Source organism: Haemorhous mexicanus, chromosome 2 (assembly GCF_027477595.1).
Source record: "Haemorhous mexicanus isolate bHaeMex1 chromosome 2, bHaeMex1.pri, whole genome shotgun sequence".
Classification (NCBI taxonomy): domain Eukaryota; kingdom Metazoa; phylum Chordata; class Aves; order Passeriformes; family Fringillidae; genus Haemorhous; species Haemorhous mexicanus.
Genome location: NC_082342.1, coordinates 95,979,975 through 96,003,716, shown reverse-complemented (window position 1 = coordinate 96,003,716; position 23,742 = coordinate 95,979,975). Strand labels below are relative to the sequence as shown.

At 40.7% G+C, this 23,742-nt stretch overlaps 1 protein-coding gene across 3 annotated transcripts in view; it reads right to left on the bottom strand.

Moving 5' to 3' along the window:
• The window catches only part of RASA3 (RAS p21 protein activator 3), a 170,994-nt gene that overhangs the window by 38,567 nt on the left and 108,685 nt on the right, over positions 1–23,742 (bottom strand). For all 3 annotated transcript variants that reach the window (XM_059839625.1, XM_059839626.1, XM_059839624.1), the window contains exon 5: positions 18,062–18,138. In XM_059839625.1, the coding sequence (XP_059695608.1) occupies positions 18,062–18,138 (77 nt within the window). The remainder of the gene's footprint in view (positions 1–18,061; positions 18,139–23,742) is intronic.

Here is a 23,742-nt window from a genome sequence, read left to right as displayed (position 1 = left end):
TCCTGCCCTGGAACTCCAAAAATTCTTTAGAAATTACAGGCTTTGTGATTAGTTCAAGATGCACATGTGTCATCAGCCTCCTTGTGTGTCAGAATGGACAACCAAGGCAAAAACAGACCAAAAAAAGAAACCAGAAGGGACATAGCTGCTCTTAAAACTCGTATGGGTATTTACTGTTCTACTGACTCAGGCACAGTTGTTTCCCCACTTTCAGCTTAGGGTCAGGACCAGCACACCATTCCCATTCTCCTTCTCGAATCAGGCTATTTTCTCACTGTGATTCCTCAAGAGAAAATAAATGCATCATTTTTTCAATACAACTGCTTTCTATCACTGTACCATATATTTAATTGCTTGGTTTCTGAGATCAGTATAGATACTTAGCAAGTTTGCTCATCTATCTTATCATTCCTCTATTTCCAGCCTTCACTTGTTCCACCTCTCTTTCATTTCTTCACCTTGAGACTTAATTCCACCTCATATGAACATTTGTTTGGCCATACTCAGGTTCTGCTCTGCATCATTTTAAAGACAAGAGACTTCCTCCTTGCTTGCTCTAGTGATCTAATGATTACTTGAACACTGTACTTTGTGAGGTAAGCCTGACCAAACAAGTACCAACTTAAAAGCAAACTTGTGGAAGATTTGTCAGAGCTATCATCAAAACAATGCATCTTTGGCTTATGCTAAGTACTTGTTTAGTAAAGTACATTTCCCAGAGCTGGGTATATGACTTAGTTTCTTAAGTTTCTAGTTTTTCTTTTCTACTCACTAGAATCACCTTGTAACAATATGTACTATCTTGAGTACTTTGTCTTGCAGAGGTAACAGAACACCTCTAAATACTCTCTCCTTGTGACTGGGTGTTTCATGGAGAATAAAATAAGGCTATTACTCTAACTTCACAACAGAGCAGTGCAGTCTTTTTGCCTAGTCTAACAGCAAAGAGTTGGTGTCCCTTTCTTGCAATGTTCAGTGCATTCCTGAATGCTCTTTTCTTTTGGTGCAGCTTTGCACAACAAGCTGAGCTCCCTTCTCATTCCCAGTGGTTTTTGAGGAACTTTGCTGTATTGCTGCATGATGGACTTTCATGTACACTTTGGCCAACTCACACCTGAGTGGGCACATGGCAGCTGCTCTCAAGAGAACTGACTTACAACTTCCACTGCAAGCATTACCAGGCCTCCTTTATTAAGGCTGTTTATTAAAGCCTTAATAAACTAGTTATATTCACATGTTTCAGAGGGACTTTGTCTGAATATAATTCAGACAAAGCACATTCACCACTAAAAGCAGAATGGTGCCATGTCTAACTCAGAAATTCCCTGAATCATAAATTTTCAGAGGCCAGGAGACTGTGTCACTGTACGACTGCTCTCATCATTCTTCATGTCCTAGACAGACTCAGAGTCAGCATCCTGGGCTGAGTCTGACCAAATGCTACATCTGTTTGTGCACCTTCAGACAAGCCTTGCTCTTCCCCTTCACTTCCATAAGTAATCCACTGGATGTCCACAGAGGATTTAACATACACACACAACCCTTTTTTGTCAACAGGCTGATGAAGTGGCCAGTTTCTTCTGGAATAAGACAAAAATTCTTACAGTTTACTCAATCCTGATTTTAAATTCCACTCTGCCTTCATCATCAAAAATACTACAACTATTATGTCCCAACCCTCCCAAAATTTCTTTACCAATCTATACTCTGACTTTAACTTGTCCCCAGGGAATATGGAGGCTAAGAATATGGAATACACATATTCAATCAAGTCCTTGTCCTCTGGATGATAATCTGAAGCCAAAGGATCATGCCCACTCCCAGTAAGAGAACTCCAGTAAAAGATTATTTCAAAAGTCCCTATTCCTTGACTTTTGGAAGTGATCTATTTGTACCAAAACAAGATTTCCCACTATTCTTCTCACCTGAATGTTGTTTTGTACTGGGAACAGACCAGTTTCCTCTGACAGCAGTTCTCACATCCTGGCAATTGCCTGCAATGATGCGCCCTGGTTCACCTTCAAGTTATGTCCCGCACAGACAGAAAATGTTACAGCACTGGGTAGTGTCTGGTCACCACTGACCATGTCACCATGGTAGAATGAACCAGGGAAAAGAAAGGATGGCACAATGTCCAAGTAGATAAAGCCATACTGAACAAAATACATCAATACTTGCTTTATCATAATGATTTTAAGACATTTTCCCATTACATTATTTCATCTCTCCAGGAAAACTGAAACCAGTTTTTATCCAGTCCTCATCCACACTGCTGGTCTCCAGTCTAGCCTCCCACCACTCTCACTGCCCCCCCACCAGGAAAACTATTCTCCTTGAGGAAGTCCAGCAGTCTGTCTTGTCAGGATAACAGCCTCCCTCCTTCTGAGTTTATTTTGGTCAACAAACAAGTTCTGTCTTATAAAGCAAAAATAAACACTTGCCATCTCCTTAACATTTTAGAGGATTAACAGTTAACTGGAGCTATTTTTGCCTTCATGTGGCAACTCATTCTGTCACAAAGGTCTGTGGCACTAAATTAAATCCTGCCCCATTGAAACAAATGGCACTTCACCTGGACCATCAATTTATTCAATGTGTATTCCTTTAGAATAAAGACTTCTACAGTATTTGAGGCATTGACTCTGAAACATTTATATATAAAATATATTTATACACTCAAAACTACTCCCATTTTGATCAACCTTAAGGACATCAGAGGAATAGGCTGTGCAGGCAACTACTCTGTTTTTTTACCCTTTAGAATACTCCCCAAAGCCTCTATGATAAAAGCACAATAGAAACCTTGAAATTGAGATTACAGCTGAAACCCCACACAAGCACTACTTTTTCTTTCCCATTTCCAGTTCAGTTTGAAAATCGTCATAGTCCAACAAATTTAAACATTTTCTTAAACCTGTGTTACCCTGAACAGATTCCTTTCCAAGCTGACCTACAACTATTTTTGCAGCTTCATGCAGCATGCAGATTAGTTTTCGGTCTTAAGTGGAAAGCTCTGTATGCACAAAATTTCTGTCACACACACACACAACTCTTGTTAACACAACACTGGCAATGGTGATTTCCTTGTGAAAGCAAAGGAAAAGGAATTAACTGCCAGCATCTTAGATCAAGCAAAAATTTCTTTCCCAGTTATTTTACTGAAGATATTTTATAGCAAAACAGAGACAAATATTCATACAAAGCCACCAAATAACATACAGAAAACAAGTGAAAGCTAATGAGCACAGCCCCTACCCCCCCATTCTACCAAATCCAATGACAGATATTACAATAAACTACATCCAATACAAAACCCCTACTTCATTATATAGAAGGAAGAAATACTGTCAACACATATGCATTCCTAAAACGAGTATCACTTCCAATAAACTGCAAACTTCTCATGTCATTAAACATCAACATTTCTTAGAAGTTTAAAACCAGACTATTTTTCTACAACTATTATGGGAACTGTCCTCCATACTACAGCTCAAACCATCCCATTTGCTTTCCAATACCCACTCTAGAAAGACCTTTAAAAGCACCCATTTACAGAGTACCATCTGTACTCTGTACTAAAGAGAGCAGACTAAAAAGTGGGTGACAGTCATCCTGTTCTCACAGGACAAGGAGTTAATCCATTAGTAGTTAAGCCAGTTTATGAGCCAATTTCAGGAGAGCTGCAAGTTTCTAAGAGCCTCTTCAGAAAACTCTTCAGTTATGTCAATATTAAAACATGGTTAAATTAGCCTCTACGACAGTGCCCTGAAGCTTTAAGCAGAGACACAAGCTCACTGAAATTTTGCTCTACGGTGATTTAGTGACTAGTCCTGGCACTGACATCATCATTTCCTTCTGCCTTGGTCTGAGACTGGCAACCCCTGCTATTAACAGGGAACAAGAACTTAACAACAGGAGAGAATAGAGAAAAGGCTAAGCAAGCAGAAGTTATTTCTAGTACATGCTGATATTCAGAGAAGACAAAAGATGCAAGTACAAGTTAAAGCAAAGCAAATAGTATATAAAAATTAGCAATGGAATTAGCAAAACAAAAGAGGAGGTACAATCAGGAAAGGATAGATGTGCTTAATGATGGTACTATACTGATTCTTGCAGGGGCAAGTGAAGAAATTTGATTGTCATGTAGTATGGCAGGAAGCCAAGGAATGGGTCAACCTATTGAGGCAGTTGCAGAAGCACTCATGTTAATGCAGCACGGTGAGAAATGCAAAAGGAGTGTAGCACAAAACAGCAACAATTACAATACACAGCAAATTATTAGAGCCCAGCCAGCAGCTTTAGCTGAGCTGACTGTGGCCTGTGGCAATTCTAAATGGAAGCAATGAGATCCTGTCTGTACAGGCTGATAAGGAAAGAAAGAAGACCAAAAGGCACCATGGGAGTGAGAGGCAGAAAGGCTTTTATGGCTAATAATGAAGCCAGACGATGACACAAAAACCTCCGGTGTAATTTTTATTTGCTTGGAAAGGTATATTAGTCTCAGTGTTCTGTATGGGAAATAATGGTTTTATGGAAAGAAAACTGCAGTGATTTCTGACTCGAGACCTGTCCAAGTTCAATCTGCTCCCAGGAAGGAGCTGTGGGCACACAGCACAATCTCTCCTTTCAGGCAGCACTTGCATGTCACTGTGTACATACATGAGCACATAAGCAAACAAAATAAGCTGCAGGAACATGTCCTGATTTCTCTCCTCCACCAGCCAGCAGAGACCAGAAGCATCTACAACTATTAGATGTTTGATACTCATATGACAAGAAGGAAGATAAAATGAAGAAGTTATTATAATAAGGACTAACTTACAATCAGGAAGCTATTATAATCAGGAATAACTGACACTCATCCCTAAGAGAGTGTGATACATGGCAGAGTAAAAGTTAAAGAAATCACCCAAAAGCTTTTGAGCCTACTGGCAGGAGTCTGATTGTGAAGTAAAAGGTAAGGAAAATGCTAAAAGCAGAAGCTTTAAAGAATTTATGACAGAGAGAAGGAAATAGGCACCCTGGTGGGGAGTGGGTAGGTGTGGGTGTGTGAGAGTGGGGGTATTCAACTCCAAGAAACAAGAGATAAACAGAAGCAGCTCATCCTAGGGCTTTCGCACCTAGCTGGTAAACAAGAATTTCCCCCCAAGTGCTGAGTATGGGCCATATCAAACAGATATCCCAGGCTGGCCATAGACAGTAGTATTTTAAATAAAAATTTAGACATGCTAGTGAGTGATCTGAACTGACAAATACCTGGAACAATGGAGAGAACATGAAGCACAGTAGATTGGAAAAGAGTATCTAAATCATATACCATGACACATTTAAACCACAGGGCCCAACAACCCAAAACTCTTGGGCCAAGAAAATGCATCAGATGAGAAGCATCTTCTGGATGATGAGGGATGCACACAGGAAGGGAACACAAGGGAATGAGACGGTTTAATGAAAGCTGTAGCACCAACAGAATGCAAACCGAGCCAGCTTGCTCTCATCCCTACCCAACCCAAGTATAATGATTTCTGTACTAAATAAATTCTAGAATACTCCTCCACATAGATTTTCCCATCATATATTTAATCAGATGTAGTAACAAAGTTTAATAGGGTGTAGTAAGAAATTTCTAAATGAAAGCAATACAAAAATAGGTTGTTATAAAGAAAAGAAGTAATTACCTTTGGAACTAGAAAGCAACAAAAGGTGCCCCTAAACACTTCACAGAGGCTACAGTCTTCTGTAATGAGAATGCCTTGGCACACCTGAGGTAGGCAGAACCTTTAAGGCTTTAAAAAACTCAACTTGACACAACTCAGAAAAACTCTTGATTCCATTTATGTGAACCATCAGACAATCTGGGATCTTGATTAACAATAGTTCTTATTAAAGGGCAGTGATCTTTGCTACACTTTGCAATACTTTCATTATGGAATTCAAATTAGGTTGATTGATTAGCCCTGCTGAGACCTGATGGCAGTTATGCTGCCAACTAAATTCCAAAGTAATGCTGATACACTGAATTTGTTTTGATAAGAGAACTGAGCTAAAGTTATACAAATTGTATCACAGTGAACATAAAAATTCTCTCCAACTAGAATTCACAACATAATATATTAATAACTTGATTCTGTCAGGATTTACAGATCTAAAAAGATGTCAGTGTATCTCATTGCAATTATGGACAACACAGTAATCAAACACAGGAGGCAAAAAATAAAAAGCACACAGTATTTAACACGGAAATCAAGGCATTACATCCTCAAAACCTGTCCTTTATTTAAAGAAAAGAAACCCAACCCAAACCAGAAACATTCAATTTAAACCAGATACACCAAATCTGTAAAAGGCAGGAAGCAGAACAACAGAGTCTTTAGTAAAGAAGACTCAAATTGCAACATATCAGATCAGGCTTGTTAACTTTCATTTACCTAAATTTTTCACACTGATGCAGATAGAGCTATTCATAGAATACCTTGGGTTGGAGGGATCAAAAAGATCATAAAGTTCCAACTCCCCTGCAATGGGCAAGGATGCCCTTCACTAAAGCAAGCTGCTCAAAGCCCCGAAGAAGCACAAGCATCATAAGGATCAAAATGCACATTGTGTAATACAGTTTCCTATGAAATTAACTGAAAAACCCTAACCAATGTCCCTGACTTCCTAAAAGAAAAGATCAAACAGGATTCATAAACAATTTATTTCAAAAACAGCTGACACAGGATGGTGACTTGTCTAATTTGAATAATTCCTCTGGTCCTACAAGGAGATGTGCAATAGTGTTCTGTGCCTGAAGGATCAAACTGTAAACCTAATACAGCAAATACATGATGGACGTTTTGTGGCCATTCTGTAGCAACATCAAAGCAAGTAGGTCCTGCAGACAAAATCTTCCATTAGCAGTGAAACCTCCTTAATAAAGCATTATCCTCTGCAATGCTACAACAATAAAGCACCAGGCTCTTAAGACTCTCCACAAGTTTTAAGACGTTAGGAAAAGACCTACAAAGCAAAACCCAGAAGGCATCTGAAGAGGAAGCCACAGGCTTCTAATGAAAGACAAAATCCCTTTGACCTGTTTGACAGGAAAAAGCACCAGTTGTGATTACCTGTACAACAAAAGCACATCCAAATGGTAAACCTGGTGGCCCCTACCAGGAACAAATTGTAAACAATTTCCCCTGGCACATTGTCCCATTTGACTTTCTACTCTGAAAGGTCAGTCATGTCATAAGTTTAGTTAAAACCTATGATATCCCATCCAAAGAAGAATGTGCTTGACCAAGTGATGGTTACACCATTGCTTGTACAGCATGAAGCCTCTAGAGATGAAAAGCAATGTAAAGTGCTCTTTATTAAAGTTTTTAGTGGCTTGTCACTTTACCTTATGGAAAAACAAGATGCAAATTAGGGCAAAGTCAGATAGGCATGTTGGTATAACCAGCTGTAATTAGAAGCCCACATCAGCTTTTTAATTCCAGTTATTGCAGAAAGAGTTTATACTGGTGTTATGTTTATCCTCATAGTTTGGGATGAAAAGGGATCTTTGGGATCACATTCTGGCCTCGTTTGAGACAGTGATGATTGCTCACACCTACTAAATTTGTGCAACAAGCTCATGATGCTTACTTCATCTTGAGAGGACATTTCTGAAGAGCAATCAAGGCTTAACTCAAAGGAATCACAACTATTAAAATATCCTCAAAATGTTCCACATGAAATTGTTTGCTGATTAATGATCATGACAAAAAACAAACAAACTCCCAATGGTTTTACTACTTGTTTCCCACTAGTCTTGATCTTCCAAACATGTTATCACTTACAGTAGGAATAAGTAAACATACATTCAAAAGGACTCTCTTCTAAATAACGTGCATACATGAGATTTTACAGAATCAGCTAGGTTGAAAAAGACCTCTGAGATCATCAAGTCCAACTTATCACCTAACACCACCTGGTCAATTAGACCATTACACTCCGTGCCACATCCGTCTTTTCTTAAACGCCTCCAAGGGATGGTGACTCCACCACCTCCCTGGGAAACCTTTTCCAGTGCCCAATCACCCTTGCTGTGAAGAATTTCTTCTTAATGTCCAGCTTAATCCTCCCGTGGCACAGCCTAAGACTACGCCCTCTTGTCCTGCCACTTGCTGTCTGTGAGGAAAAGCCAGCCCCCACCTAGCTATACTGTCCTTTCAGGTGGTTGTAGGGAGTGAGAAGGTTCCCTCTGAGCCTCCTCCTCTCCAGGCTGAACAACCCCAGCTCCCTCAGCCACTCCTCACAGGACATGCTCTCCAGACCCTTCATCAGCTTCCCTGCCCTCCTCTGGACACACTCCAGCACCTCAAGGCCCTTCCTAAGCTGAGGAGCCCAGAACTGGACAAAGTACTCAAGGTGTGAGCTACATCGATGGATTCAGCCCATGGATCCAGCCTGTCCAGGTCCCTCTGCAGAGCCCTCCTACCCTCCAGCAGATCAACACTCCTCCCCAGCTTGATGTCATCAAAGTTTTTCTTGCATAAATCCAGCAGTCACTCGCTGTAAGATATATTTACCAGCTCCTCTATTTTTCCTGTAGCTCTTCCACGAACACTTCTGAGTTTAACAGCATGCTTTTTAGCCCAGTCTCCTAAAGAGGATGCTTAAGAGAAAATGCTTTCTGTCTATATTTGTCAATCAATCTCCTGCTGACAATTTTTTTTCAATCAGTTGGTGTTTTCCACAAAATTTGAATAAGTGGTAGAGAATTCAAAAGATATTCCAGTTCTACTGATTTTATTAAACTCAACAGTTATGCAGAGAAGAAAGCACCCCTGGATGTCCCTAGGGAAGAAAGGGCTGCACACAGCAGTCCTCAGCAGCTTCTGACTGAAAAGTACATAAATAGAGAGTCTGCTGTCACTGTGTGCCACCTTTTACAAACATGACGTTTGGGCTGGTGGGGCATAAAACTGGACAAATCAGCAGAGTCTGTCAAACACTAAAAGGGTAAAACCATACACAGCAAGTACATCTGCAGCTGTATGCAGTCCAGCTGAATCGTTGCCTCTGTTTGAAGCTTGTATGAAATTATTACAAAACCATCAGTTTGGAAGCAAGTCAACAGTAAAACAAGTTAAAATTAATTGCAGACATTACTGCCTCCAAAAGCACAGTGTCCTTGAAAATTTCTGGGTTCACTGCAATTTCTTTCAGAGTATTTCCCTTTTCTCTTAGTATTTATGAGAACAAAACTTAGATAAACTAGCAACCTACCTTGTAGGGCAGAAAGGAATGGGATAGTGAAAATGACAGGTTTCAAAGTGCTAATAAATTAACAACGTGTATTGAAAGATTTTTAATCTGACTCACAAGCGCTTTTTACATTACAAATATATAATTGGCAAAACAGGTTAATTTTTCCACAATTGAGTCATACTGAAATTTCCAAAAAATGGCATCCAAGTCAAAGGTTTACACCAAGACAGACAAGTAGGGTGTACAGTTGATACCAGGTGATTTTAGCACTGTGGGTTCTGGAAAGTACTCAGCCATAGCACATAACTAGTTGCATTCTCAGTACAATAACGTGCCCAGAAGCATGAACGTGATTCCAGATGGAGTAGGGCAAGAGACACTTTCTCATTATTGCCACATCCACTGTATGACTTTTTGCAATAACTTCCTCTCAACAAATCCTTCTGTGAACAATGAAGTTAATGACAAGTGTTTCCTAGGTATTGTGTACCATGTCTCTACTTTCCATATAGCTGAAAAAAAAAAAAAAAAAAAAAAAAGAAGCCCAACAAAAAAAGAAATTGTCCAACCTCAACACTTGGGGCCCTGCAACTTCCTCTTTACCCTCCAGCTTCCCCTGTTTCTATGCTACCTTGATGTCTGTCCCTAGCTCCATTCTGCTACCTAAATATCATGTTGACAAGTGTTGCTCTTGGAGCAACAGATAAAAAATTTGCAGAGACAACTGTAATATTTGTGCCTCATCACATTGCTCCTTTAGGAACTCCTCCACTGGTTTTGGATGGTGCCTGCCACAGAAGCTGTAGAAATCCCAGGAATAATTCAAAATGAAATGGGGTGCAAGCTCACCCTTGTATTATGCTAAATACATTGTACTCCAAAGGGAAGAACCTTTTGATATAGGTCGTGTTGCAGGACAGCTAGCTGGTTTTTCCTAGGGCCCTACCTCAAATGTAATTGAACTCTTCCAGCTGATCATCATTAAAGGACATCAGAGAAGTAAAAACTGCAGACATTTGGGACACTGGCACCCTACTGAAGGTGCTAACAATTCAGTTCTCAAACTCCACGCACCTTTTACAAACATGGGCACTACAGGAATGCTCTCTAATGCCCCTGAAGCACCCTAACACTGTGGCCTCGAGCACATTTAGAAATAAAACCATTTACCATAAGGATTTATGCTTGAATAATTTGCCTCCATTTATAACCCCAGTCTGTGCATACTCTGTGTAAAACAGGAAGTACTATCATGTTATTTACACAGCAGCATTTACTGCTGAAACAGAACTTAAGACTTACATTTGAGTCTTTAATTACAAACCGAGTTTTATACCTATTCCAGAGAGTCATATGATGACTGTCCAATCTCAAAATGGTGAGCACTTAAAACATGTTCTGCTAGAGAAGAGTCTAATTGAAGATGCTGTTGATTGGGATTACAGATAAAATGACACTTGTATGTGATTTGCATAAAGAATTTAATGAAGAGAGGAGAAGCACTGAAGAAACGCTGAATACAAAAACAAAGAAGTGTGAAACAAACTTTATTCAGTGGGAAAGAGCAGCAGCAGAAGACAGTATTTCTATATATCAGAGGTTTAATGGAGAACAGTTGAAAATTGATTTAGGCTACAAAATAGTCAACAGAGGCTATGGTGGGGATGGAGAAGCACAGCAGAGACAGTGTAAACTCAGTGTTATGAGAGCTGGGAGGAAAAAAGAAAAAATTGATGCACTATGTTAAAGCCTTATAAAGATATATATTCTTTCTTCCCCTCTGTACTCTCAAAACCCACAGCACTGCAGCACTTCATGACAAAAGTGCCAAAAATCACTCTGTGATTTAATCACTATGTGATTTAACCTCTGAGCATCTTCCCCCCATCAATTTGTTATGAAACCCACACCAGATCAAAAGCATGATCAAGATGCAATCCTGCAGGAAAAGGTGCAGCTTGATGCAGGGCTTGCTCTCCAGAGAAAGGAGATTGTAACACATTTAATGGATACATGAGTTTATTCAAAATGAAGCCAGGAGACTACTTGATGCCTTCATTAGCCTTCCTTCCCAGGAGCAAACAGAAGTTGAAATTTTTCAAAATACTCTAAGTTCACCTGATTGATGCACACATTAAACGGGCCTTCTTGTAGTTAGCAATATCTTTTTTCCCCTAACTGATGCAGGTCATATTTTAGGCAGGAAAATAAGCTTCATTTGACCCTGAGGTGAGTTCAAAGCTCGCTGCATGTGTCTGCAGTGGAATGGAAACTTCTCTAAAGCAAGACAAATGTATGTTCTCTAAACTGGAAGCAGCAAACCCAAGAAAGCTGGGTGGCTCATGGACCCATTCTGGATGTAGGTACAGCACCAAGAGCTGTAACATGACAAGAAAAGCAGTCTCTGCCAGCTCTGGCCTTCTCTGACCTCCAACAGGAGCTGCAGCCCTGCACCACATCAACATAACCATCAAGAGCCTGAGACTGAGCACTACTGCCTCACAAAGCAACAAAACATTGCCTCCATGAAGAAACAACCCCAGGTTCCTGCTGGCACTTTGGTGGAACACCAGCTCCAATTTGGAAAAAGAAAATACTTCTTGCAATCACAGGAAGAAACAGCAGACCTGCACCAGACAAAAAACATGTTTTCCTCTTATGCTTTAGATTAGGATCCAGACTGCTGATCCAAAAGCAGGAATGGCCATCAGCCCTTCCAACCAGACTTGATATATGTAACTTTGCCCTTCATGAGTTGTGACCAACAAAACAAAAAGGCTGAGCCTCTGAAATTTTCAAAATGAAGCACCATTTACCTTAACTTTAGAAATATCATATTGCATAAGAGACTTTTAAACAGTTACATAAAGTCAATCTGCTTTAGGGCAGCGATTGTCAACCAGTGAGCAGCGACGCTCATGGACAACGAAGTTCAGATCTATAATGTGAGCCATCAGAGAGGAAGGTCAGATGCTGCTCACTGCATGCTCTGTGCTCTATTCCCATGGCAGAGAAGGCAAGGGAACCACCACCAAGTCCCAGGACTCCCACGCCTAGGCAGAGACCTTAACCACACCTGACAAATAAAACCTTCTTCCTTACCTCCCTCTTCTTCTTCAGAAGGCTTTTAAAGCCCAGAGATCAGTCACTGCTCTTTTAACAATCCCTGAAGCGTTGATCTTGGGGATGTCATACCTACTCATTGTCTCCTCTCCCGTTTGCTCTTGTAACCTGCTCATTCAGCTTTGTTCCACATGGTCAGAATACATCTTGTAGAGTCCTCAAGAGAGTTACAGAGCATTTAATTCATAAATTAATGCAGAGCAGCCACATCTTCCATACCAGAGCTACAAAAGCTTCACCTTCCAAATAAAATTTCAGCATTGATAATGTATTTGTAGACTTATGAATTGTTTACTGGAGAACTGTATTACTACATGTGAAAGACAGCAGTGTCCTCTGAAGCACATATGTTGTTATTTAGCTATATAGATTTACTGGGTGGGAGAATAAAAGCAGCAGAGGGGAGGAGGGGTGAGCTCTCCAAAGCAGATGTTTCCAAGCTTTTTTAAAACTAAGAGACAAGACATAAGACAACACTTGAAGGAGCAGCTGGGGACACCGAATAAATACAGACATTTAAATGTGACTAATTACATACACATGCTGGAATTCTCAGAGGATGATCAGGGAGCCAGGCTCTCAGCTCACTCTGACTTTCAACAGGAGTTCAGTGGCCTGTTCCTTCAGGCATGCTGCAAGATGTCATCTTGCTAAATACAGAACACTGCCTCTAAATGTTGCCTCTAGTAGCTTAACCACAGCAAAGCCTGCAGATTGCTACAAAGCTATCTAAGGGAGCCCTTCTCTGTATTAAATAAATACAAATGCATGTATCTGCTGTTCCTGGCCTGTGTGGCTCTGACAGATGAGACAAAGTTGTCTGGACAGCCCAGAGGCCTTAAAGCCTCTGGGGAACCACCTTTCTGTGCTAAAAACAAATATGTTGCCCAAAACCTGCTCTAGCAATGATGGAGAAAGGTTTACAAAAAGTCTAGGGATCCTTTATGAGTACTTCGGTTGCAAAGCAGGAAAGTTTCTGTATGTGGGAAGTGGTGGCCTACAAAAAAAATTTAGGGGAAAAGTACATACCATTGATTTTCAGATGTGTTCATGTAATATGGCTAGACACACACTGTTCATGACTTAGTTCAAACACCTCCACCCAGCATGGCTGCAGAAGGAGAATCTTTCCTTGGTCATTTCCCTTCTACTGCATTACAGAAAAAGAAAAGTACAGTTTCTAGGATACACAGGACTAAGGCCTGTTTCAGCTGAAAAAGCATGTGGGGGAAAAAAAAAAAATACAACATTGCTCAAGCAGCTGCCAGAAGCTGTGCCAGCAGAAAGGGGTGTGTATGGACACACACAGCCAGAAGCATGGGGAAGTCTTGACCACTTCTTTCCATGGCCTATCTTAAAAATATTCATAAAATTACAGATAGATTTCTGGCAGGTGACAAGCAGGAGACAGCCTTCACAGCCAGTGGAAGGTGAGGCCAGATGCTGATATCACAACAGGCAGTGGCTGACTGCGCAGAAGGCCAGGAAGGTTGTGGCTGTAAAAAGTGTGGAGGAACACAATGCAAGATCTTTTGTGAGTGAAAGACAGAAAGGGGAGAAGCCAGACCTACTGAGTAGAACTTTCTTTTTCCCAGCACTCAAGGTGACTCACTACACGGCACAACAGTGTTTAGTACAAATGCAGCTACAGGAAGGTGCCAAACCACAAAGTCCATGCATGCTGTTTTTTATCTGACATACTTGGGCAAGGGTCTGTGGTCAGCAGGCTGTACATCTGCTCTCCCTGTATGGTGTGAACATACACATCAAGAGCCTACATCCCAAGTCCTGTAACTGGGATACAGGAGACTGATGGGCATCAGTCACAAGGACCACCAGGCTTTGCACCACGTCCCACAGGGGGTGCCCACAAGTAGCAAACCTTTCCCAGAAGGAGCCTCCCAAGTGAGAGCTGTGGTTCTTACAGAGTATGACAGAAGAAGTTGCTGGGGGACACAAGCAGTGTGAGTGTGGTGCCTACATCTGTACTGTCTATGTAACTTTTAAATCCACTAATGCTCCTTTTTTTAATCTCTTCTGCAGGGATTCAGTCCAGGAGATTGTGCTGTAGCAGCTGTCTGAGACTACGGCCTCTGATGAAGCACAACAGCTTAGTGGTTTAAGACTAAATGAAAGTACTGAATGCTTCTTAAGGAGAAGCTATTAGGTAACCGCTTTTGAACTGAATTTTTTGCTTCCTCTGCAGGGGCTAAGGAAGCACACTTGCCTTTTGCATTTTTTAATAATCTACTACTTAATGTTCAAGAGCTCAGCACTTAAATATTTTAATTTGCCCTTCCATTCAGATGAATTTTTCCATCCATTCATCCAGCTGACTGTTCACAGCATGCTCCACAGGACTGCAGGCTGGCTCAGTCTCAGCTGCTTTCCAGGCTTTCTGGAATGCAGGGGTGGCAGCAACATGAACAGGCTCAGAGGGCACACTGATAAAGACCTATGGGTAAGCTCACATCTTCTGGAGAGGTAAAAAAGTTTCCTAATTGGGCCAAATCTTCATTTAGCCTACATATGTGGTCTTTGAAAACAAGCACTACTCTGGGGCTTAAAAAAGTAAGTGTCTCTAAGGTATTTTTAAACAGCTGCCCACTGGATGCAGCTTTTGTTCTCCCTGCAAACCTGAACTGTACAACCAGTTACATGTATGAGGGAATTTGCAGGGTAGTGTTCATCTCTGCAGGTAAATGCTGAATTTAAAACAAATTATATATATAATTTTTTAAAACAAAGTCAAGGAAGTTCACTTGACAAGCATTAGATTCACCAGAACAAGTCAGTTTTTAAGATGTAGTGATTCTAGATTCTTGCTTATATTTTTTCAGCCTTGTCTTCTTTGCTCACTGTAACATCCACGAGATATTCACAAGAAAATCAGTTATTTTCACAACACTCAATTGGAGCCTGCATTTCCCTAGAACACCTAGTCTCTACTTTGAACTCATGACCTACCTCTAACAAAGGTTCTGCCTCTCCTGCCTTTGCTGCTCTCTACACTGGCAAATTCCAGCTACAAAGACATTTAGCTGAGCATTGCTTAATTACCACACTCTTTTCTTACAGGCTGAAGCACTAGAACCAAGATGTCTATGAACATACCTGCAAGAGATTTCAGATTATGTGGAAAAATGTTAAGAGCTGGAGCTCAGACCTTCCTGAAGCAAACAGTGTGGCATGAAGAAAATGCTGGACTACATTCTGAAGTGCTTTTTTTTTTTCCCCACAATGTAAACACTCCCCTCCATCATTCACTTCTTCTTTCTCACAGCTAAGACAGATAGCCATGAAATCGTGCATCAATCCTGTGGAACTACATACTCTAGAAACATTCTTCTTTCCCAGTTTTCTTATTTGAACTGCTAAGCTCTACTGTCACCACTCAAATAACAAATAAATGTGGAAACTAGACAAAGCCAGAGTGTCTAGGACAGATACAGAGGAGACAGCGGAAAGGGGAAAAGCCAATTTCAGGAGACAAAAGCTTGCTTGAGCTCTGATTCTCAAATTTTGTTTCTAAAACACCTGGGCTCATTATAATTCAATGGCTAAAACCTCACGATTTTTCTACACATTGCAGCAAATACACTGAACAATACCTAGCAAATCATGGTTACAGAATACTTAACAACCAATCTTTTTTTTTAATCTGCATTGTAGAACATGAATGAAATAGTCTTCAAATTGAGAATATGTAAGCAAAAATTTGAATAAGTATTGAAAAGCTGTTGGGCCAAATGAATAGAAAGCTAGGAAATCACACTGTTAAAGTAGTCATTGCCTTACTGCTATTAATGAAGCAAGAAGCTGCATGTTTTACATATTAAGAAGGACCTTTACAGACACCTATTTCTAGCATTTCAGGAAGTTCACTGAAAAATCCATTGGTACTATAATTTTACAGGGCCCCACTTAACTGAAGACAAAACCTTTAAAAGACAGCTGGCTGTGGTATGACAAAGAATAAAACAAACAGAAGCAAACACTTCTGAAGGTCCTTCAGCACACCACCTAACTAATCAAAACAGATGGGAGCACAAGGGCATTTCAGTTAATCTATGTTTGCAGAGTCACGGACATCACAGGATTTCAACCCACAATTAGGGTTCAAAGGATAAGGACAGAAGGCTTTGTGGCTGTATCACATCTAAGGAGTGCAGTACACACTTTCAGAATGGCCAAAGCAAAAAAAAAACCCTTAGTGTGGTAACCAGGACAACTGTGCTCCCTTCCCTGTCTAAACATACTATCCTCCAGGCATGCCTCAAGGAGAGTACAGCTCAGTGATAAACCTGCTGTCCTGTATGTCCCACACACATTCACCCTCTCTAACAAAGAAATTGCCTTTTCCCACCTTCTATTTCCCCTTGCCCCACAAAGCCTTAGGACCAACACCAATACAAGCAACACTTAAACAAAAGATGCCAGACTTGGAACTTGGAAGATACAGGTTTGAGCTCTGATGTCTCAGTATGCGTGTGACCATCATCACCTGGTCATATTCAAATTGTGCAATGGAGAATGACACAATGAGAGTCCTCAGGTAGCAGCTAGAGGAAGGCTGGGCCCTCCAGGTGGTGCACAGCTATACTGACATGGCAATTTTTGTTCTCAAAGAGGCACAGCTGTGTTTCAGCAGCATCGTGCCCTGGTTAACAAGTTTACTGGAGCTCAGAGCCTCCACAGCACCTTGCAGCAGACTATCCCCTGGTATATCCCCTGCCTCATGAGAGCAGACTGCTGTGAGAAAGAGGTCAAATGTACCTGCTGCAGAGCTCTGAGGGTACCTGCATGGCCAGAGGGAACATGCACAAGTAGGCAAGACCACTTACACCAGCACATCCTCATATCAAGAGTGGGCCTACAGTGATGGAGATCACCATATAGGTCACCCGCATCTGTTAACACATCCTACACATAAAGACTACCAGGACAGAGCCTTAGCAAAGGCAGCAACAAAATGATATTAAATACTGGTCTGAAAATTGGGCCGGTCAGAACTTTCCTAGCAGAGCATTTATCATATTGACATGACTGACATAGAAATGTATGATGCCAGCAGTGTGATTTTGACAGCTCCTCTGCCAGAGAACACAAAGCTTTCTTCAGAGAGGCAAACCAGCTCTGCCACTGCTTCTGAGGTAATGTGAAAACTTTGGTGTGGTCAAAGAGCAGTGGTATTCCAGACTCCTCCTCAGAGGACAGAGAAATCTTTACTGCCATTTGAGTCCTGTGGCATCTCTGTTCCAACTTGAATGAGATCAGATGGCTGATTCTGAGGCCGCCTTAGTAAGTGATAGCAAACTTTTGTTTTAAGTCAGCTCTGTAACACTCTCACCACACAAGTTGTGCTACAAATTCACTCAGCTGGTAAGGTTCTTAATGCAAATTAGAAGGACATTAATATTACCCTTTGATGTCTTTTTAGTATTTATGCCATGACTAAACTGGATAAGGCATTGATTAACATTTAACGCTATTAGGAAGAAAATTACATAGCTTATGTAGAGGGATGGAAAAGGGAAAACAAAAAAAACCTCACATGCTATAAACTCATAAGGATATTTCTGATCAAGAACATTCAATATTCAAATAAATGTCTTGATTCCTCCAACTATTTTTAATGAAGCACTGCACACTGTTTGCAATCACTCTGTTTCTCATAACTTCACAGCTACATTTCAAGTCCCACCTTGTTGCGAGCTTGTGGCAGACAACACCAGTGTCTGTTATGACTTCACTCAGTCTCAGCTCCAGGTGGACCTTCCCCTGAAACACACCAAATACACCACAGGAAAAGTTAGTTTTATGCATAGGCAGTCACAACATTCCAACTTCAACCAAAGTAAGCCAGTTTATGCAAGTAACTCCAGAAGTCTAAAGATTGAATAAGAGCTGTATAGCTAAGGTCTTTCTACTGCCAGAGAATCAAGACTAGTAGTCATTCAACTAAATTTGGGTGCATAATTCCCACCATTATATTATCTCTATAAGTTGAACTGATTGAAGGATATGGAGTGTCTATGGTTTGACACAGAAATGTTATGCTGAAGTTGTAATTAGCATCTTAAATATTAAGCAAGTATCTGCAACACTATTGTTAAAAATGATATCACGGTAGTGTGTTATAAATTACCCCTACATGTTTTAAACATTATTAAAAAAAATCTACTAAGCAATATAAACTGTAAGACAAGTATCAATAAAATATATCAAACAACTATTTAAAAAAACACATAAAAACGTTCAATCATGTTGCTAGTGTTCACAGTACCTACTATTACACAGTCTTCAACTCCTTACCATCACATTATTTATTATGACTTGGGCCAAGATACCATCCTTCAATACACTAAGAAAATACAGGCAAATATGAATACGGACTGCATTCCTCTAATTCCATTATATTTCAAAATGTGAGTAGCCACTCCCACTGACAAAAACTCAGCAGCACTTTAACAGTGTGTTCACAGTAAATGCAAAACACATTTTGTTACTGACCAAATCTGACATGCCAGCAGTTGCCCAGTCACCCTCTCCAAATTATCACAGCCAAAATTGAGCCTTTCACTGTCATTACTCTCCCCTCCACCTTTGTACTAAAAGGATGCTAAAATCCACCCTGCTAATTAGTCACAGCTCTAACATGGGTATCATTTACCTCAAAACACACAAAATCCTTTTGCCACTCCTTTTATAAAACCTTCCAGATTCAACCTTTGCCATTTTTGCACAGGACCAAAACTCTTACCAGCAACTTCCCTAGTTACTACAACCTCCTGCTCTGTGGGGGTGTCTGTCCTGGGCAACAGAGGAGAGTGAAGATGAAACCCTGACCTCAAGTTGCACCTGTGCTGCTAAGATTCCCTTTCCCTACAGCAGATTTGTCTGGACAAAAGCTGGTGAAGGTAGCCCAAAGCACAGCAAGGAGCACAGCAATAATTAAGGAGCATGGACACAGAAGTGCAGTTCAAGGTCATTCCCTAGTCCTCTCACATTAAGAAGGCACAAACACTTGACTCAGTGCCTGAATACTTGTCCTGAAAGCACCCATGAGGCATTCTGTTTCTTCCTGCTACAGTCATTCCCTCTCCTTCCCAGTGTATATCCCTTCTTCAGGACCATTCTTTCTGCACTTTAATGCACACTTCATGCCCTCAACTCCCCAAACCTTTACCATCTACTTACAACTTAAGTATTCTTACTCAGTAACACTTTTTCCTATCTGAGAGCTGGAACACAGACCCTTCAAGTACACATGGGAGACAATACTGGTCTTCATCCAGAAAACAAGGACGAAAACCTCTCCAACTGAAGACGAGCTCTTCAATCTGTATAAAGCTGCAGAGGCACCACAGCAGCTCACTGGCATTTTGAACAGGAAAGAACCCACATGAGTGTGTGAGTTTGAAACAAGGCTTCTGCCATATGTCTTTTGCACCATTTTAAACAAAACAATTAAACCACCACCACCCTTAATGCAAAAACTGAACTTTGCATTCAGCTGTCACTTCTGATTTGTGTTCCAGTGACACGGGTATCCTCCTTCACCCCATCAGCGTGTGCCAAAGTCAGCATCTGTCATTGGCTTCCAAACTGAAGCCTGTCCTCATGCACAAGAGCAGAACTTCTCTGCACAAATGCATAAAGCCAATTCTAGACTCAGCACCACTGCAATGCCCAATGCAGCTGTACATCACAGGGGCTAGGCACATAATCAGCTAAGAACTCTGCTTAAGCAGAACAGCTTTCTTGCTTTTGTTTTACCATATTTTCCTTACTCTTCAATGTTCTGTCTCCCACTGGCTGCATATTCTATTACAGGATCTAAACCACTGATCTCTGAAGAATAAATTTATATTATGAACCTGTAAAACCCACTACTGCTATCTTTGTTGGTATCCTGCTAACTGCCAGAGAAATCAACATTAATATAAGTTTTGAAGAAATTAAGAGACAAGAAAAGAGATTTGGCAACTCAGAAAGTATCCCTTCATAGAAAAGTACCAAGGTATACAAATGTTTTTATAGAAATATTTCTGCTGGTCTTAAACAAATGTTTCCTTCTCAGGAAAGAATGCTTCAATGCACTTAGATGAGCCTGAGAGCAAACAAGCCATTTGCTCAACCTCACACAGACTGAATAAAATGGAAGCTCCTCATTTCAGAAATTCAGTTGAAAAAAATATTATTTAAAAATCAGCAGTATTTCACACATATTCCTAGCTACATTAGGCATAAAATGACAGTGATGCCTCTCATGGGCTAAAAGCCATTTTTTCTTGTGGCTTTCATCTTTCTCTTGTGAAAGCTTTGAAAATGGTCAGCTGCTCCAAGAGTGACTCCAAGCTTCCTACAGCAAAACAGAGGTCATGGGATCACTGGGACCAGCAGCCTACAACTATTCCCAAAACACCTTCCAGTGTTTTACTCCCACTTAAAATCTCAAATACCTTGAAATAAGGCAACAGTAACATGCTTTCAGGCTTAATTTACAGAAGAGATTACTCTTACATAAACAGAATGCTTTTTCCCAAATCAATTATACCATTAAGCAAAACAAAGATTCAGCTGAATAAATTCACTCCTGAGAAATGGCATTAACTGGGTTTACAAAATACCAGATAATTCATTTTGCAAAGGGAAGGCAGAAATAAATCAGTATCATAAGATCAAAAGTTAATCTAATCAACAAGAAGGTCAACCCATAACAGATTACATGTACCACAGAAACAGAGAATTGCCATGATCTTTGACTGACAGTCTGTAAGAAATAAATCTATATTTTTGTATTAATAGAACTAGTGTAATAATAACAAGAGTCTTTTATTGTAGTAGGTCTGCAGAGTTTACAAGCAGGAAAGATCAGACAATGCAACAGAACAACAAAAAAAAAAAGTCCATTTTACCGAAAGCTGAAACAGTGGCCTTATCCTGCTCAGAGAGAATCCCTCCTTTGGAGCCAGGGACTGAGTCTAGGCTCAGTCCTGCATATGAGGATATAATTCTTTCTTCTGAGAAAAAATCTGGAGGTTTGGCAATTCTGAAGCAGCATGTATTGATTACCCAAAACATTTCCATTAACAAATATATTTCAGGGTGTTCCTAGAAGCAGCTATGCTTATTAGCACAACGTTCTCCTTTGGAAGGGTAGGACCCCTTTTCAAGGAACAAGCTGAAGGAGTGCCAATTCAACTGCTAAACACTTCCTTCTCCATCAGCTCCTGCTGATATGGAGTGTGGGTTCACAGGTGACACCTCCTTCCTAACCACATCTAACACCACATAATAGGGCCAGCCAGCTTCCAGTTATTGATTAGAGAAGCCATTGGATGACTGAATTTCTTGTAGGGAAGCAGACAGTAATCAAAAGGAAATCAGTAACAAAAAACTTTTGAAAGGCCTTACTGAGAACACAAATTATACTATCCTTGTTAGATATAACCTTTACTACACACTCTGTTATCTGAAAACAAAACTGACTGCAAGTTGGCAAAAAAAGGGAAAAATACTCAAAGTCCTGATTTTGTAGACACAGAGAAAGCCTGTCTCCAGCCACCTCCTTTCTGCCTGGAATGAAGCAGTGAGCCACTGTGGATTGAAACACCAGAAAACTGTAATAAAGCAAATAAAAGTACACAAATCTTACCTAACTGTATCATGTTTCCAGCAGTTGCAAATTTGTGGTTTAATTTAACCACAGCACTTTAAAAGAAAAGAAAATGCACAACCACAGATTATCCTGAAGTTACTCTTATGACAAAGTTCTGCCATCCAGGCATAAAGCAGTTTTAGCATCCTGAACAAGGCCTCAGAGGCAGTGTTTGCAAGGTCACCAGGACACCACTGGGAGCTGTGTCAGAGCGCAGCTCAATGCACACATTTTGCCCTGGAATCTGACACACCCCACATGGAGCAGTGACTATAGATTCAGATGCAACATCCAATCCAGATCAAAACAGATGCAATTTGGTTTTTCAGAGAAATATTTATGAAAAAACACTCACAAATACCAGGAACTTCTGTGCTTATCTGAGGCTCTAGAAGATGCACAGAAGACTGTCAGTCTGCCTAAGCTCAAGACAGGAGCCAAATCTACCCAAATTTCCTAAACCTTTTTAAAGCAAGTATCAACCAGGCCTCCATCTTTTTTTTATTATCAAATTTTTAGAAATCTTTCACTTTTTAAAAACATCAAATGAAAAGAACAAGTCTTCCCTGCTGATTTTAAACAAAACCTGAAAATATACAGTTTGCTTGAATATTAAGTATCAGGTCAATAGTCTTAATATCCAGGGCTCACACAGCATGATAATTCGCTTCCACAAAAGAACAACAGTTGATACCAGAAAAACTCCTAAGTAAGCTATTTGTTTGCTATTAAACCTGCTAGACAAGAGGTTTGTGGTAATCCACCTTTCTACTTCTCACTAGCCTACGCAATTTTGCTGGGAACTTTCCCCCAAAGGTGGGAGGTGCACCTGGATGAAAAGTTTTTCCAAACATTTATTGCACATGGGGACACTTTTCCCAACACAACTCAACTCTGCTCATTGCTCAGTATTGTGGAAAGAGGGACTTGGACCCACTTTTGGCTCCTTATACTTCATCCTGCCGGTAGAGTGTGACTGCAAGCAGTCTCACCCCAGCTCCCAGAGATGGAGGAGGGATGAGATGTAACAAACCTGAGCTGTAGGAGAGGTCTAGGCTAAGCAGGTGACATGAACCACAGCTCAAGACTGACTCATGCCAGCACTACTTTTTTTTTGGAATCTCAAATTCAGGACTGTGATAACACTGGAATGTTGGCTTATTTTCCCTTGCTCCAAATTGCCTGGCGAAATGAGCATTGGAAGAACTCAGCACTGCACAGAGACCATTCCAAACTAGGGAATACCCTGCACCACTGCTTTTTCAGTCTTTCCAAATTTTATTTCAGAATATAGCAAATGTTATTGGGCAGATTTTGTCTACTCTGAAACCTTTTTACCCAACTTCTCAGGAAGTCACTTTCTGCCATCAGTAAAACTTAAAAGCAAACAAGAAAACTGAGCCAAACCCTAAGGGCTCACTAAATGCTGCCCTTGAGGGAGTAGGAGAGGAAAGATCAAGGCTAGAGCTACTGCTTTAGGTAAATCCAGCCCTGCAGCATTATCAGCAGCCTCACATAAGGTCAGGCCTAACAGCAGGTTTGAGAGCAGGAGGAGGAAGGAGTTTGTTTGCTGTCTACATTTGCTGCTTGTAGCAGCTGCTCCTTCCTTTAGAAGAGGGCAGCAGGCGGCTGGGAAAGGTCTAAGGATCATGCTAGAGATCACAGCCTGCCGGCTGGACCACAGAGCAGCTCCCAAGAAACTGGAACAAAACCCAGCTGAT